Source organism: Lepidochelys olivacea (genome assembly GCF_965140295.1).
Source record: "Lepidochelys olivacea isolate rLepOli2 genome assembly, chromosome: 11".
Taxonomy (NCBI): Eukaryota; Metazoa; Chordata; order Testudines; family Cheloniidae; genus Lepidochelys; species Lepidochelys olivacea.
The window spans coordinates 50,016,927-50,033,400 of NC_140421.1; the positions used below are offsets into that span (position 1 = coordinate 50,016,927).

A 16,474-nucleotide genomic window follows, 5' to 3' on the forward strand; every position below is an offset into this window, starting at 1 on the left:
TGGAGTGAAAAATATAGTAGGGTGTGTGTGTGTGTGTGTGTGTGTGTGTGTGTGTGTGTGTGTGTGTGTGTGTGTGTGTGTGTGTGTGTGTGTGTGTATAAAAAGATGAGAGTTGCTAATGAGACCAAGGCAATCAAGATGGATGTCTCCCATTTCCAACAGTTGACAAGAAGGTGTGAGTATCAGCACAGGCCCACAAAGAAAGTAACAGAACGCCACTAGCCATCACGTACAACCCCCGACTAAAACCTCTCCAGCACATCATCAAGGATCTAAAACCTATCCTGAAGGACAATCCCTCACTCTCACAGACCTTGGGAGACGGGCCAGTCCTCGCTTACAGACAGCCCTCAAACCTGAAGCAAATACTCCCCACACAACAAAAACACTAACCCAGAAACCAATCCCTGCAAAAAACCTATTGCCAGCTCTGTCGGTATATCTATTCAAGGGACACAGTCATAGGACCTAACCACATCAGCCACACCATCAGGGGCTCATTCACCTGCACATCTACTAATGTGATATATGCCATCATGTGCCAGCAATGCCCCTCTGCGATGTGAATGGGCCAAACTGGACAATCTCTATGCAAAAGAATAAATGGACACAAATCAGACATCAAGAATTGTAACATTCAAAAACCAGTAGGAGAGCATTTCAATCTCCGTGGACACTCAATAACAGACTTAAAAGTGGCAATTCTTCAACAAAAAAAACTTAAACTGACTTCAACGAGAAACTGAAGAACTGGAATTAATGTGCAAACTGGACACCATCAAATTAGGCCTCACTAAAGACTGGGAGTGGGTGGGTCACTACAAAAAGTAATCTTCCTCCTGCTGATACTCACACCTTCTTGTCAACTGTTGAGAATAGGCCACTTCCACCTTAATTGAATTGGCCTCATTAGCACTGGACCCCCACTCGGCAAAGCAACTCCCATCTTTTTCATGTATAAACTGCTTACTGTATTTTTCTCTCCATGCATCTGATGAAGTGGGTTTTAGCCCACGAAAGCTTATGTCCAAATAAATTTGTTAGTCTCTAATGTGCCACAAGGACACCTCAATGTGACCAAGGTATGTGAACCAGCAACTGAAATTGACTAGAAATAGAAAGCCAGATCCTCAGCTGGTGTAAACAGGGAAGCTCCATTGACCATTACACCAGACCAGGGGTAGGCAACCTATGGCACGCGTGCCGAAGGCAGCACGCAAGGTGATTTTCAGTGGCACTCACACTGCCTGGGTCCTGGCCACCGGTCCTGGGGGCTCTGCATTTTAATTTAATTTTAAATGAAGCTTCTTAAACATTTTAAAAACCTTATTTACTTTACGTACAACAATAGTTTAGTTATATATTAAAGACTTATAGAAAGAGACCTTCTGAAAACGTTAAAATGTATTACTGGCACACAAAACCTTACATTAGAGTGAATAAATAAAGACTCGGCACACCACTTCTGAAAGGCTGCCAACCTCTGCACCAGACAAAGATCTGGCCCAGAAAGTGAAACCATTTCATTTAGTTTTAGTGTCCAAGCTGAAGAACAAGCAACATAGGAAATCAGCAGCAAAAATGGAGACAAGTCAATTAGATTGTGAAAAGATTTTCTGTTGTAGTCATCTGAGATTTTTTTTCAATATGTGATTTATATCTTGACAGTTTCCCTTTAAATATTATACTGTAGTATCAGTTTTTTAAGTGGCCTAGATTTCTATGTAATCACATTTTTAAAAGTCAATTATTTTGCTGCAGGTTTAATTTAATCAAACCCATTTTAACAAGGTTGAAAACAAGAATACCATTCCACTTTTGATCAGCTGTTTACAGTGAAATATCACAAGAAAAAGAGAAGCCCAATCTATAAGTAGATATTGCATCTTGATTTTTTTCAGTGTAACATGCTTGGTGTATTTCCCAGTGGACACCTTAATGAAAATCGAAGCATGATTAAATTGTTTAAAACCCTTTTTAAGTTGCAGAGCCACTTTTTAATTAGAAGAAATATAGCAACAGTACGCCAGAGAAACCTATTTACAGGTAGATGACTAAAACAGTTCAAAGTTTTTTACATTTTAGAACTATTTTTTTTCTTATTTACTGTTCTTCATCAAAAATGGCACTTGTTCTATAATTCCAAATAGCCTGAAGATGGTAAAAATGCTTGATCTGATGCTTAAACAGTGGTTTAATGATTGGCAAACAGGATCGGGGTTCAATATCCCATAGTAACTGTAAGTTTATTGAACCATTTATAACTGACAGTACGTCAACTCTGTAAATTGTACAGTCACATTCTATTTTTTTAAACAGCACATGTGAAGAATTGTGCATTAGCATTTTGCCACTGTTTCTAATCAATATGTGTCTACTTTTATATCCAAGGCAGATAACATTCTCTACTCCTTCTATTCAATTAAAGAGTGAGAGCACACACTACATATCCTTTGGGACATGCAAAAGTTGATGCATGAATTGCTTGTGAGACAAGGGTAGCAAACGTGTGTTCTTCCAAAGTGAATGGCCGATTAGAGCTGGGTGACATTTTCAGACTTATAGTTTCAGTTGACCCGAAGGTATTTGAAAATTTGACACAAATTTGCCGAATAGTTTCAGCCAAAAAAATAGTAATAATTGTGGGCTAAATTCACAAACCTGGGAGGTGGCAGCAGGAGCAAATGAGGGCTGGTCTACACTACACGAGGGGGAAATCAATCTAAGTTATGCAACTTCAGCTACATGAATAATGTAGCTGAAGTCAATGTATTTAGATCTAGTTACTGCAGTGTCTTCACTGCAGTGTGTCAACGGGAGACACTCTCCTGTCAATTCCCCTTGCGCTTCTCGTTGAGGTGGAGTACCGGACTCAACGCTAGAGCGATCGGCTGTTGATTTATTGCGACTATACTAGACACGATAGATCGACCCCTGCTGGATCGATCGCTGCCCCTCAATCCGGCCAGTAGTTTAGACAAGCGCTGAGAATGACTTTGTGGTTAGGGCACTCAGCTGGGAGGCGGAGACCCAAATTCAGATAATCTTTTAAATATGCCTGGAAACAAAATACTGCTGTTTCATTTGACCTGAAATAAACTTTTTCAATTCACCAAAAAAAAATAAAAAAAATTAAGTTTTCAGATACAGTTTGATTTAAACCTATAGTTGTGTTATTATTATTTTTCAGCACAGCCAGTGAACTGAAAAAGCAGCTATTCACCCAGCTTTGTTGTTCATTCAAGTGCATTTTGGCTAGGTTTCTATTGGTTATGTAAAGGGAAGTCAGTGTTCCTGCTCTTTCATAATATTAGCATGACTATGGAATGGCGGCAGCCACTCCAGAGTTATTACAACAGTGTTTTGCTTATAAGCCTGATTTTGCCTCCCAGTCAAATCCACAAAAAGTTGAATAATTATCACTGGTAAAAACAATAAAACCTAATGTAATGGAGTTTCCCACACGAGATCTAGTTCATAAGGCCAAATTTTAGTTGATTTAAAGTCTGATTAAGTAGGTGTAGGTGGTGGCTGGGGAATAGGGTTGCTCACTCCCTGGGTCTCCTGCATGATGCGAGGTGACTAACATGGAAGAAATGTCCCCTGGATCCACTCTCTCCTCTCACCAAGGCCCTCCTCCTGGTGACCTCCTGTAGATCTTAAGATATCTGCATTGAGGCAACTGATGGCCTTGGGAGCCTACAATGTCACTTCACTGCTACTACCAAAGCCTCCTGCTCTGCAGTAGCCTCTTATTTCCTTACACATGCCTGTTGGAAGTGTTTAGGCTGTTGGGTGTACGTAGTGGCAGCTCCCCTGAAAACTTCCCATTGGGCCTTCTACACCTCACCCTTCTCACTCTGAACTGCAGTGGAATGGAATCCCATGGCTGCATCTCCCTTTGCAGCCTACCCTCAGCTGCTCTGCTGTAGGAAGGGCCCTCCATGTGATGAAGAAGAAGCATTTGGCTAATAGGGAAGCTGTTTTTGTACCTTATAAGTTAGGTAAGGAGGCAAAGCTATGCTCTTTAGGAATATATTCTTTTGTTATTGTTTTAGCAAGCTCCCACATACTATATGATGGGGAAACTTTCTAGTCCAGAAGTGAGCTGCTAGCCATCAGAGCATAAAAATGAAACAGTTAATAGATGTAAAACTCATTCTAGAGGGAAGGGGGGAACAAAATTGTGTCATTATTAAACAAGGCTAAGTTCGAATGCCTTCCTTTTAATAGTTCATTATGCTTGTTTTATTGCTCTCATTCTATAAGAAAGCATACAATACATTTTTCAATTGAGTCATTTGCCAAATGGTAAGCAGCAGGAACTAATAAAGTCATCTGAGAGGAAGACATGCAATTGTATTAGCTGAATCTCTGACTTGTTTCAAGTATATTAACAATATGAAAAGACTGCTGCAAGGTTAGATGAACATGCACAATACAAATCAAAGCCCTTGATTTTTTTCTACTTGCTCTTGGCACAGACCCCAAGCAACAAAAGAAAAGCCAATTGTAAAATGTAACATGAAATGTTACATTTGCTGAATTATCTCTGGAGCAAATGTGTCCTGGAAAGAAAGGATTAAAGCAAACAGGATGCTGTTTTCATAGTGCAGTCAGAGTAACACAAAAAAGACATCGCATTGACATGATATTAATATAACAGACAGATACAAAATCTCTGTATTGTGGTATGAATCTTCTGTCAATGGTTCTCAATTTTTTTATATTATCATCCAGAAAAAGTTCCTATCATCCCAATATAACACCTGCTACACAGCAACCTGACTGGTTACATGAAAAATCCTGAAGTCCTTATCAGTTTTCACTCCATTATTGCTCAGGAAAGCTACTATCTCATCAGCTAATTTATTGATTTTACAGAAAAGAAATACCTGACAGAGAAAGCTGCTTGTTAATAGACTTCACTTACTATGAGGCACAGGCATACAGAGGGGCTGAGCTTGAAGACTGAGGTTCAGCTGAAACTTTTTAGGATGGTAGGCCCACCTGTTGTTTCAGTTGAGTGCGCTTCACCATTATGCAGGAAGCAGCTGCACTGATCACCTTTGATTTCAATGGGAGTTTGCCTGAGCTAGGATTTAGGCCCAGATCCCCACAGACATTTAGGTGCCTACTTCCCATTGAAGTCAGTTGAAGCGAGGTGCCTAAATACCTTTGAAGATCTGGCCCTTACTAGAAACTGATAATTACTTCAGATTTTGGCCCTGTAGATGTACTCATGAAAATGATCAGAGATACAGTGGGAGTTTTGTTAGAGTATACACTGAAGAAGAACTCACAGCCACCGGTGATCTGCAGAGCGCATCCAGACTGCCAGCACAGAGGAGAAACCCACACAAGTGAAACAAACATTCCTAGAACATTTCTATTGTGCATTCATAAGTCTCCAAGCAGGGCTCCCTTGTACACCAGGACCCAAGGATCTTTTGATGCCAACTGGAGGAGGGCACAGGGATACTTAAGGGTTACAGAAATCCTCTGGGTCTGGCATATCTACCTACTTATCCACCAAAGAATGTCATATCAGTCGTAATAACTGTGAGATGTAAGCACAGAAATTATGTGAAGAGTTTTATGTGTATATATACTAAAAATTATGTTCTTTAGTCTGTGAGTTAAAAGAAGTCACTAAAACGTGATCCACCTACTCCTGTCAGGCAGGGGGGAAGGCATGCTGATCTCTCTCTGGCTGGTCATGTGCAAATTAAGTATTGTATGCTTCACAAGGAGTGTCCATTTACAATCTGAGCAAACTGCAGAGGCTGGAAGGAAAAAACAAAAACCGCAGGAGTTATCCTGTTAAGGTGTAAGACAATGAACTTTTGAAACTATATCAGGGTGCAGATGAACCCCCAGCTGTTATTTCAATCTTGGAGGACAAGCCACCTGCAGGCTTGATCTTGTGAGAAGGGATCTTAGCCAAACTGGTTGAAAACGCTGAGGAAAGGACTTAGGTTATGCTACCTTGTAGAAGACAGGGGAATGCCTAGTTGGTTAAGTTTAGGCCCTAGGAAGCATGTTATGATTCTGTTTTTATATGTAACCATTTGTTTCCAGTTCCATTCTCTATCAGTTCAATCTCTGTCCTTTGAAAATAAACTTGTTCTAGTTTTCACTCTAAAATATATCTAAGTGCTGTGTGTTGAGTGGTGATCCTGAGTTGAATCTTACAAGCTGGTGTGTACTATTCCTTTGAGAACAGCAGATCTAAGAGAATTCTGTGAGTATTCAGTGGAACAAGAGCTGAGCACTCCATGGGGATGCCTAGAAGACTTGGGGCTTAGTGTGTGTACCTATCGCTAACGTACGCAGAAACCACGAAGCCTGGAAGGTAGCATTTGTGTTGCCAGAGCACTGATGGTTTCAGGCAGGTGATGGTGAGATGCCTCACAACCCTGGGTAGCATCACATACACCTATGTCCAGTTGTGTAACTGCATAGAATATAATGAAAGAGGGAGCCGAACAGGGTTATGAAGAATTTACTTTTTTGGTGTTAGACTGAATGCCAAATACTAGACAATAGTCTTCATCAAAAACTGAATGTGAACATTCAGGGAAGACACCACTATGTTGTAAAGCAATATGAAATTTGTCATAGGATTGTTTAAAAATGTATATGCAATTTAAAATACATTTCTAGCATACAGTATTGTGATAGGCAGCACAGAACCTTTGGAACCCCAAAGGATGGGGAGACCTTGTAATCATGGTGTCCCTGTGTGCCAACTTCCCTAATGAATAGGGGAAGCAACATGTGGGAAGTTAGGGTTCAGAGGAGTTCCCTCAAGAGAGGAAGGTAGGATGGCTGCATCTAATTTTCAACAACGTATATAATGAGGGCAGCAGCTGAAGAAAGTTATTATGGCTTAGAGTAGATTATTCTCCATTTCTTGATGAGGTACCACAAATGCATCTACCTTAATTTATATGCTTTCTAGATGAACCTTTTTTGAATAAATACCCCCAAACAAAAAAGGGCCTTTATGAAGGGACTTTACTTTCTGTTGGGTTTCTGAAGTAAATAGCTAAGCATCTTTCCCACAAAAGTCTGTTTTTCTTCAGGAAAGACATCTCTGTTTATTGGAAGCTCACCAACTAGAATCTGTAACAACTCCTAGCTAGTTAATCTCTTTTAGAAGGACATTAAATCTAAGCTATATTTTCAAATTGCTTAGTACTGTCTATGTGCAATTTGATTAACTTGCTTTGTGACGAAACAAAGATACGAAAAGTCCTGCTGTGCATATGCAACTAAAAAATAAGAACCACGCTCAACCTTTGATCTTTGCACAAAGCTCCCATAGAAGGAACCAGGAGTTCTGTGTTCAAAATGGTAAGAGTATAAGGAACTCCAAGATGAAGTCTCCTTTTTCTTTCTCATATTCTCCTCTGCACAAATTTAAAATTGATGGCTCTTGAGAAATGTCCAGTGACCCAGTTATTTGAATGCTGAAAGCCCACTTGTGCTCTGAAACATGTTACATGACAGGCCACATTGCACCATGACACTCAATAGTGATCTGTGTAAATAACATCTGACTGCTGATCTAGCAATGTAAAATGTGGATCTGTGTTTGACAAATTCTCATAGATGTTTTGTCATATCCTATCTTCCCCACAAAAAAGACCTTTTGAAAGTATACAAAGAAAGAATATACATGAATTCACAGTCATTGTCAGTGGATGGGAAGGAAGGCAGGGTTTGCCTTTCCTCCTTGTAGAACAGAGAGAAGCTTGACACCAAAGCCCAGGATTCCAGGGGGCTAGTTAGAGGAATGGGCTAGCTGCATAGGCAAGGTCCTGTGTGTCTGCAACCAGACCCTCTGCTTCCTAGCAGCACAAAGCCTTTGGGGTCAGACTGACAATGCTTCCCCTGCCAGCAGATGGTTCTGAAGCACCATATCAAGGTGGGTCCCCAGCTTTGAAGGGGCTCAGTGCAGCCACTAGCTATGTTAACTTTTGGGCAGATTTACGATGATGTACATCCACACAAGCTCACCCTCCCCAAACATGCTCCCACACAAAGACTCCTGGACCCACAGAAAATTGTCTTTAGGTTGAGTCCAGAGGGGTAGACATTGCTGTAAAAGGGGCAATTCACCACTTCTTTTTGTGTGAGCTGGGAGAAAATCAGCATGTCAGGCTGTGAGGGTTGTCACCCTTGGAGCGCAGTCCGGGAGCTGTGGGAACCATGGTACTCCTCTAAGACACACAACTAGGTTGGGGACAGAGCCTGTCTCACCCAGACCCTGTTATCACCCAACACGACAGCAGGTGGCACCACTCACACAAACTGGTCTACCCGAGTGCAAACAGCAGACACAAGCCAGCTTCCCAGCTCCCCAGACATGCACTCCCCTCTGGAGTATAAACCCAAAATTATACTGTCTTGAACTGCACAGGGACCTGTACAGTATAAGCTCATTAATATGTCCACCCCTCCCTCAATGTGAAGAGGAATATGCACAATACACCTGTGTTAAACCAAGCTGAGATTTTCCCCAGACACTTCAGTCAAAGGCACAGTGGTTTAGATTAAAACATAAAACAAGTTTATTAACTACATGTAACGGGGTCAGCACCCACCTCTCATGCGCACCCCTTTTCTCTGGCCAATATACCTGCAATTACAGTCTTTTTGGGGGGCAGCACTCACCTCTCATGGGCAGCCCCCTTTGGTTGGTTGGGTGTGGACCTGCTTTTGGTTTTAGTTCTTATATCAGGGTGGCACCCACCTCTCGCGAGCATTCCCCCGGCTGATGGTTCTCTTAGCGGGTCTTCAGCAACTCAGCCCTCTAGCAGAGCCACATATACTGTTCCCCCCTTTTGGAGTATACAGTCCAAGTTCTTATCTTGGCCCTGGTGTTGGGCCATAGCTCTAAGGTTTCTCCCAGAGACACTGCTTTCTTCAACTACCCTGCTGGGGCCCATCTCGGTACCTGTAGCTGGTGGTGTTTCAGCAGGCCTCCCTGGGCTCAGTCTTCAACCAGACCAGCAGGACCCATCTTGGTACCCTCACTGGCCTGGCCAGGTTCTGGACTGAGTCTCCCTGGGCTTCAGCCTGCCCACACTTGCCTTCTGCTGGTCCTGCTGCTCTTCCTGCCAGCCAGCACCCAGTCTTCAGCAGCCTTCCCTGGGTTTCTGTCCTGTCTGCAGTGAGAGCTCCACAGTGACCTGTCCATGGTACTACTGGTCTTCCGGACACCGAATCTTTACTCCTTGAGCTCCACACAGCAACTGACTTCTCTGCTCTGGCTCTTCTGGCCCCAGATTGGCTGCTCCATCAGCCCCTCTAATTGGCCACTCCTCTGCAGCCACTCTAGGCTTCCTAGACGACTTCTCTCTGCTCTATTCCGGGGCAGGGTGATGCAGGGCCACGAGCAGGGGGCCTCCAGACCTAGTCCACTCTGCCATACTACAAAAGATAGATTTTAAGTCAATGTAAGTGATAGCAAACAGATTAACTAGTAAATAAACAAAACCGCAAACTAAGTCTAAGATACTAGAAAGACTGGATATAAATTAGCAATTTCTCACCCTGACTGATGATACAAGCAGGCTTGCAGATTCTCAAGACACAAGCTGCACTTGCTTTTCAGCTCGGGCTCTCCACCCCTGTTCCAAGTCCTTTTCCTTAGGAGCGTCTCTTAGGTGGTGAGTTGTGGGAGAGTGAAGAACAGAGGATGTCACTCCCTGCCTTACATAGCTTTTCCATATGGCGGGAACACTTTGTTCCAAAAACAGTTCCCAGCCCAGTTTGTGGAAAAATACAGGTACCCAAAATGGAGTCCAGAGTCATGTGGTCTGGTCACATGCCCTTGCAGAGTCATAGCAGCCATTACTTACAGGCTGTCTGGAGCATTCTCAGGAAAGCTCACCAGGTGTGAGAAGAGTTTCTCCTCAGGCCTATTGTTTTTCCTAATGGCCCTTTATCCTGAATAGGCCCTTACCCACCAGCTTTCTAGGCTGGAAGTATTTTGCCTAGTGAGTGTCACCACATTTGAAATACAGATACATAGCAAATATTCATAACTTTAGATACAAAAAATTATATATGCAACAAAGAGGATAATCATATTCAGCAAATCATAACTTTTCCAAGGACACCTCACATGACCCATCTTGTACAAATTGCATCATAATTACATCATAATCATACAATTATTAAGAATATGGGGTGCAGTGTCACACAGGGGTCCATCCTATTCTCTCACATGGATCCTAATGGAATGCTATCCCCAAGGGCCTGATGTAGGAATCACTTGATGAAATTCTGAGGCTTATGTTATGCAGGAGAGCCAACCAGGTGATCCTAATTGCTCCTTCTAACTTTAAAAATCTATGTCTCTGTAAACTATTATTCCTGTTTTTTGAATAGCAACACACATTACATCTGTGTATATTGCAGATTATGGTAAAGAATTCAAGCAAGGTAACTACCGAAGTAGTAGTAGCATGGATCTACCTCATGGAGCTCAGTGGCCCATGGGCCCAGTTGAAACCCTGGTGAAGTCAAAGCTTCTAATTTATTTTCTTTACATTAAATGGTGTGTGTGCTTCACTTTTGCCCTGATCCAATGTCCTTTGAAGTCAAGGAAAGGCTCCTGTTGACTTTAGTGGATGTTTAGAGGTCCTTTATTAGGAGTGCCCTGTCCCAACATGTTCTCAAAATTTGTGCATAGAGACATGAATGTGTGTGGATATATAGTTCCATGGACTTCTATGTCAAGAATATCACTAATTTGCTATTATTAATTAAAGGAGTATTTTTGTATTTTAAAAAAAGTCTAACTTGAAGAAGCTAATTAAAATATATCATTGAGTCAGCACCAAGGTGTTTTGGGGCTAAATAGAAACAACATCTAGCTTAGATAAACACATGTAAATAATTTCCCCCCAAAATACTGACTTCCTGTTGATGTAATTCCTAATTCAAATACGCTTACAATCAAGAACAACAAAAGCAAAAAAGCAGCAGTAGCAGCTAGAGTTAGCTTGAGTAAGGGGAATGAGTGCTGGAATGTACTTATTTCTATATTTTAAACCTATCTTGCTTTAAAATTATATTTTAAACTTGATATTTAAAAATAATTATGTTGGGAGGGAGAATTTCCACACACTCTGCTGTCAGCGTTCACTGGTTAATGTGATTTGCCTTGGTGGGGAGTTATTCTTTTCACAACATAAGTCTGAAATTGCTATTCACTTTGACAAGCCTGCTCCTGATTGCACTCCAGATCATGACATTGGTAAGAGAAATGTGCAGAGCAGAGCTCTCCAATATATGTTGTTTAGCTCAAAGAGATGCAGTCAGACCCCTCAATATTAGCTGATGTGTTCTAGACAATATTATGAGGAAATTAAAGTCTATAAGTATTGGCTGATGGCGGTGAATTATGATAAGTTTCAGGAGCTAGTTGTCTGAACCAGGATATGCTGATTAATTACCCAATAATTTTCTATTAAGACAGCTAGGTCCACATGTGCTCAGCAAAAGCAGGAGTATTAGACAATAAATTGTGAAAGTACAATTCAGACTACACAGTATTTGTGGCCATAGCCTCAGTAATAAATTATACAGATTCATTTTTAAAAAATAAGATATTTTAAAAAGCAATGATCAAAGTAACTGAGGTGAGCAGGACCATGCTAGATGCTGTATGAACATATGAGGACAGTCCCTGAGTGCATATCTAGAACCAAATTTTGCTCTCATGTATATCCTGCATGTAGTGAAGTAGACTGGCCTCCCTCTAGTACAAAGGGGGTTAACTCCTCCTGCCCGACCCCCTCTGCAAGAAGTGCAGAGGCAGGACAGGAAGTATAAAAGCATGGCCCTGCAACTTAGTTGAGGCTGGACCAGGAAAGGAGGCAGATGTCTCTCTGAGGGAGCAGAGCTCTCAGCTAAGCCTGTGACTGGTAGCAGGGAGAAAAGGCAAACCACTATCCCAGGAGCTGGAAGACCCTGAGGACAGAGTAAAGGAAGGGCTCCTGATTGGGAGACTGATTGCCAGGTCCCAGGGATGGTGGAGTAGTGCCACCACAAGCTGATAAACAGTTGGGGTTTTTTTTAGTATTTTTTTTAATGGAAGAGTTGCAATGTAAATCTTTTGCTCTTAGAGAGGGTTTTCTTCATACTTTTTCTTTGAATGGTAACCCTTACAGTATATTTAAAATCCAGAAACTTCATGATGACATGCTCCATATCCCCCAAATAACAAGAATGGTAAAATGTTGGCTTTAAATCTCTGTTCCCAATGTTATCTAGGTTCTAAAGTCCAGACATGCTCTCGCACTTCATTGGGGATGATGGTCATGTGGTTAATGGACTGGCCGCCAACTCAGAATAGCTGGGTTCAGTTCCTAGCTCAACTACAGACCTCCTATGTAACCTAGGTTAAATAATTTACCCCATCTATATCTCCATTCCTAAGTTATTGCCTGTATCTTGTATTTTTCTCTTACTTTTTGTCTGTCTAGAATTTAAGTTCTTCAGAGCAGGGACAGTCTCCCACCAGGTTTATACAGTGTCTTATAAATGGGCCCTTGTACCTGAAGCTTCTAAATGCAACTGTCTGACCAAATAGCATGTCTTATGTGGGTGACACACCAACATACTTGAACTGGCAAGGGTAGATTTACATCAGTGGCTCTCAACCTTTCCAGACTATGCACCCCGTCTTGCATACCCCAAATTTCACCTCACTTAAATTACCTGCTTACAAAATCAGGCATAAAAATACAAAAGTGTCACAGCACACTATTACTGAAAAATTGCTTACTTTCTCATTTTTACCATATAATTATAAAATAAATCAATAGGAATATAAATACTGTACTTTCCTTGAAGTGTATAGTATATAGAGCAGTATAAGTGAGTCATTGTCTGTAAGAAATTTTAGTTTCTACTGACTTCACTAGTGCTTTTTATCTAGCTGTAGTGGGTTGGTGGTCGTCCCTCTCCCTCCAGCTCAGTGAGAGGCCATTCCACCTCACTGGGTCACTATGGGGTCAGCCCATGGGCAGGGATGGGCAGTAAACAGTCTAGGGAGCTAAGGCCCTCAGGCAGGGCTGAACAACAGGCCTTCCGGGTGGGGCAGAGAAACAAGCATTCTTTTACCTGACCTCCTGACTCAGGTAGACGTCAGACAAATGCAGGCCTCTTGACTTAAGGTGGGTAGGCGGCCACCCCGGGGTAGGGGGGTGGGGGTGGCGTGGCCGCAGCAGGTAGGGAGACCCAGGCCTATCCTATTCCACTGGGTCCCAGCCCAGAGCCCTGCCAGTAGCAGAAAGTTCCACCACTGAGAGAGCTCCACCAAAACACACCAACCTGAGCACTGACAGGAAAACCAGACTAAAGTCTGATTTCTTTGGGCTACTTCCTACCATGATCCGGGGAAGGTTCCAGCATCCAGGGTCCTACATCTCCTTGGGGTATTTGGCTTCTGGCACACTCAGCGGCTCCTCTCCAAACTCTGTTTCCTCTCGGGGTAGAGTGCTGCCCGGTTTGGTACAGGGCCGGAGGCCTGCAGCAGGCAAGAGTCATTTGTTTCCTCCCCTGGCTTCCCTTCAACTGCTTTGGAGGCCCTGCCTCTTAATACTTCCTGTCAAACTTCTCACCTTCAAGCATGAAGGCCAGGCCTGGCCTGGCTCTGCCCACTCAGGCACAGAGAGTGATACTTAACCCTGGCCTCACTACAGTGTCTGGCCAGTTCTCTCTGGCTCTCCTGCTGGCTGGTGGTCTGCCTGGCCGTTGCTGCTGCTGTTCGGAGGGCTCTGCTGGCCTACCCTCCAGAGGGGAGTGAAGAACCCTGCTCCTGCTACCATCCATGGGGTCTCTCCTGGCTGGCTTGCTGGTGACTGCTGCTTCAGAGCCTGCTGCTGGTGCTGTCGAGGAGGAAGAGGAAGACTGTTACAGGGCACCGTGGAGGGGGTTTCTAGCTGGACTTTTACATCTTGCTCCTCTCGTGGTGCTGTTGTGGAGGGCAAGGGGAGCATGTGGAGCCCTCCCCCAGTTCATCTACTCCCCCCCCACCACCACCACTGCCATCCCCTCCACCACCTGCACTCACCATCTGGATCTGCTCTTTGCCCCTCGACACAGCTGTTTGCTTCACCCTTTTTCATCACTGGGACTGATTGCAGCAGCAAGCATAGATTGTGTCACGCCAGGGCACGTGGGCACATGTGCCCTCCCTTCCCCAGCTATGTTTGGCCAGTGGGCTCCCCCATCCTCTGCTTTGCCCACTGGCCTTCCTGCAGCAGTTTGCCCCCTTTCCCCTTGCTGCCTTCCCCGCATGCCCCTTGCTGCCCATTTTGCTTTCCTCCCCTCCTTCCACCTTGAACTTTATGGTGCAGGTAGTCCGGCGTGGATCACGTTGGCGCATGCCTTCCTCCGCCGGGCTCCCATACGACCAGCAGCTCCTCTTTTATCTCCATCTCAGAGGACTTCCGCAAGACTTCTCTGAGCTGATGGTCTTCTACCAGGATCTCCTCCAGACCTGGAAGCTGCTATCAATGACCAGGTCCATGGTTGCCACCAAGGGAGCAGACCTCCTTGCGGAGCCCCTGCTACACAACCCCCACTTTCGTGTGCAGGTGGCAGAGTCCCCCTCTGTGCGCCAGAGGCTGGTCCTGCAAAAACCACCAGAATCGGAGATCTCCTGGACTACAACCAGGGGGACTGGGTAGATCCCCGAGTACTAGGTCAGTGCCTGGGGTTCTCCACCCTTCAGACCCCCCCGCATATACTCTAGGAGCCTTATTACTCACTTCCCAGGTTTTCCTTGAGTGGGTCCTGTGAGAGGGTGTTCCCCTCTTACCTCAGGCCCTCTGGACTTTTTCACTGGGCTCCTGCTGCACAAACCCCCTGGCTCCCTCCCTTCCATAACCTGAGCCATCTGTGCGCCCTGCAGCCAGTTCGCTTCCAAACTGCACCAAGGGAACAACTGTACATGCTCATGCACCATACGTTTCACTTCCTCACCCTCATCTTGCCCCGATACCAAGTGGCAGGACCTACCACTACTTGCGGTAATATTCATTTTGTGTCCATTTAGAAATCTTGCTTCAAATTAGTTCAAACAGTTCATGCCAACGTTCTCTGCAAGAAACAAATTAAACAGCAGAATGAATGAAACATTTCACTTCCAGCCCTGCGTTCCATGCTCAGGCCACACACCCACTTAACTCCAAGTCAATGGACATTTGGGCAGAGTATGTGCTTCAGAACTAGGCTCTGGATGTCTAAAACCATAAACCAGTTAAAAAGAACAAAGTCAAATAGTACAATAAAATTAAAGCCTCTTCTGATCCAACAATGTAACAAGAGAATTCAGAGTTGTGATTAAAAATCCTTGTCCTTGATTTACCCTTTTGTATCTTGCAGACACCACAGATTGGTGTGTAGTGTTACATACCATATGGGCTAAACTATTTCTGTGGTCTTTCCTTCCCATTTTTCTTCTTTCACATTTTCATTTCTCTCCAGGCTACTTACCCATTTTTTTCTCTCTTTTTTTGTTTAAATGAGGTGCCCGATGTCATATATTGATTAACATCTGGCAGTCAGCACATCATGACTACACTGGTCAGCAGAAAGCACTCAATGAATCTCTTCTTGGTCTGAATCCCAGATTTTCAGATATGATAGTGTCTCACAGACCTAATGTATTAGAATTTGGGGAATACAGGAAAAGTAATCTCTTTCAGAAGATTAAAAGGTAGAAAAAAATCTTGGCTAGCAATTTCAGGTTGTTCTGTACATTCCTACATCTTCTAATTCTGATTTTCTCCTCTTTTCCTTCTTTAATCCTCCTGTGCATTTCTTTTCAATTTCATTTCTCCTACCTTGTTTTCTTTTAAAAAAAGAGAGGGGTTTTTTTTGCTAGATCTAAAGACCCAGCCCTGGTCCTTTCTGGAAACAAAAGCAAAACTCCTATTGACTGAGGAGCAGGCCCTATTAAAGTTAAGATAGTAAAACATTTCCCCTCTCTCAGCCTCTTCAAGGTCCCTTACCAACTAAATCCCTGATCCTGCAAATACTCACATGTGTGTAACTTTATGGACATAAGAGTTATGCACATAACAGTTAGCGGGCTTGCAGTCTTACTGTCAGGAGTGCATATGTATGTACTGGGGGACAGGAGGGTCTGGACTTGAAGGCTGGTATAGCCTTACTTCATTTTCTCTTCAGTGTCTCACAGTACGTTATTTCAATCATATGACTTTGCACAATTTAATCTGATTGTTGTATTAGTCACTGTACAGAAAAATATGGTCCGGGCCTCAAAGAGCACACAAACTAACGAAATAAGACTGTAACAGGCAATATGAAAATGGAGGAAGGAGGCCAAGAGTCGTATTAATAAAATGTTACATGCGCTACCCACATGCATGGTCTTATGGTTCAGAATCATGTGACTGTGTTTTTTTTATTTCTAGAAATG

The 16,474-nt window shown here is 43.3% G+C and overlaps 1 protein-coding gene across 1 annotated transcript in view; it reads right to left on the minus strand.

The window, feature by feature from the left end:
* LOC311528171 (uncharacterized protein) overlaps nt 1-15,754 on the minus strand; it is a gene marked incomplete at its 3' end in the record, with an annotated part of 70,105 nt that extends 54,351 nt beyond the window's left edge. Inside the window, exons 1-3 of the mRNA XM_084642867.1 lie at nt 14,366-15,754; nt 13,647-13,913; nt 13,413-13,552 (exon numbers count right to left, since the gene is read on the minus strand). Of these exons, the coding sequence (XP_084498993.1) occupies nt 13,413-13,437 (25 nt within the window). The 5' untranslated portion in view covers nt 13,438-13,552; nt 13,647-13,913; nt 14,366-15,754. The remainder of the gene's footprint in view (nt 1-13,412; nt 13,553-13,646; nt 13,914-14,365) is intronic.
* Between the last annotated feature and the right edge of the window lie 720 nt (nt 15,755-16,474).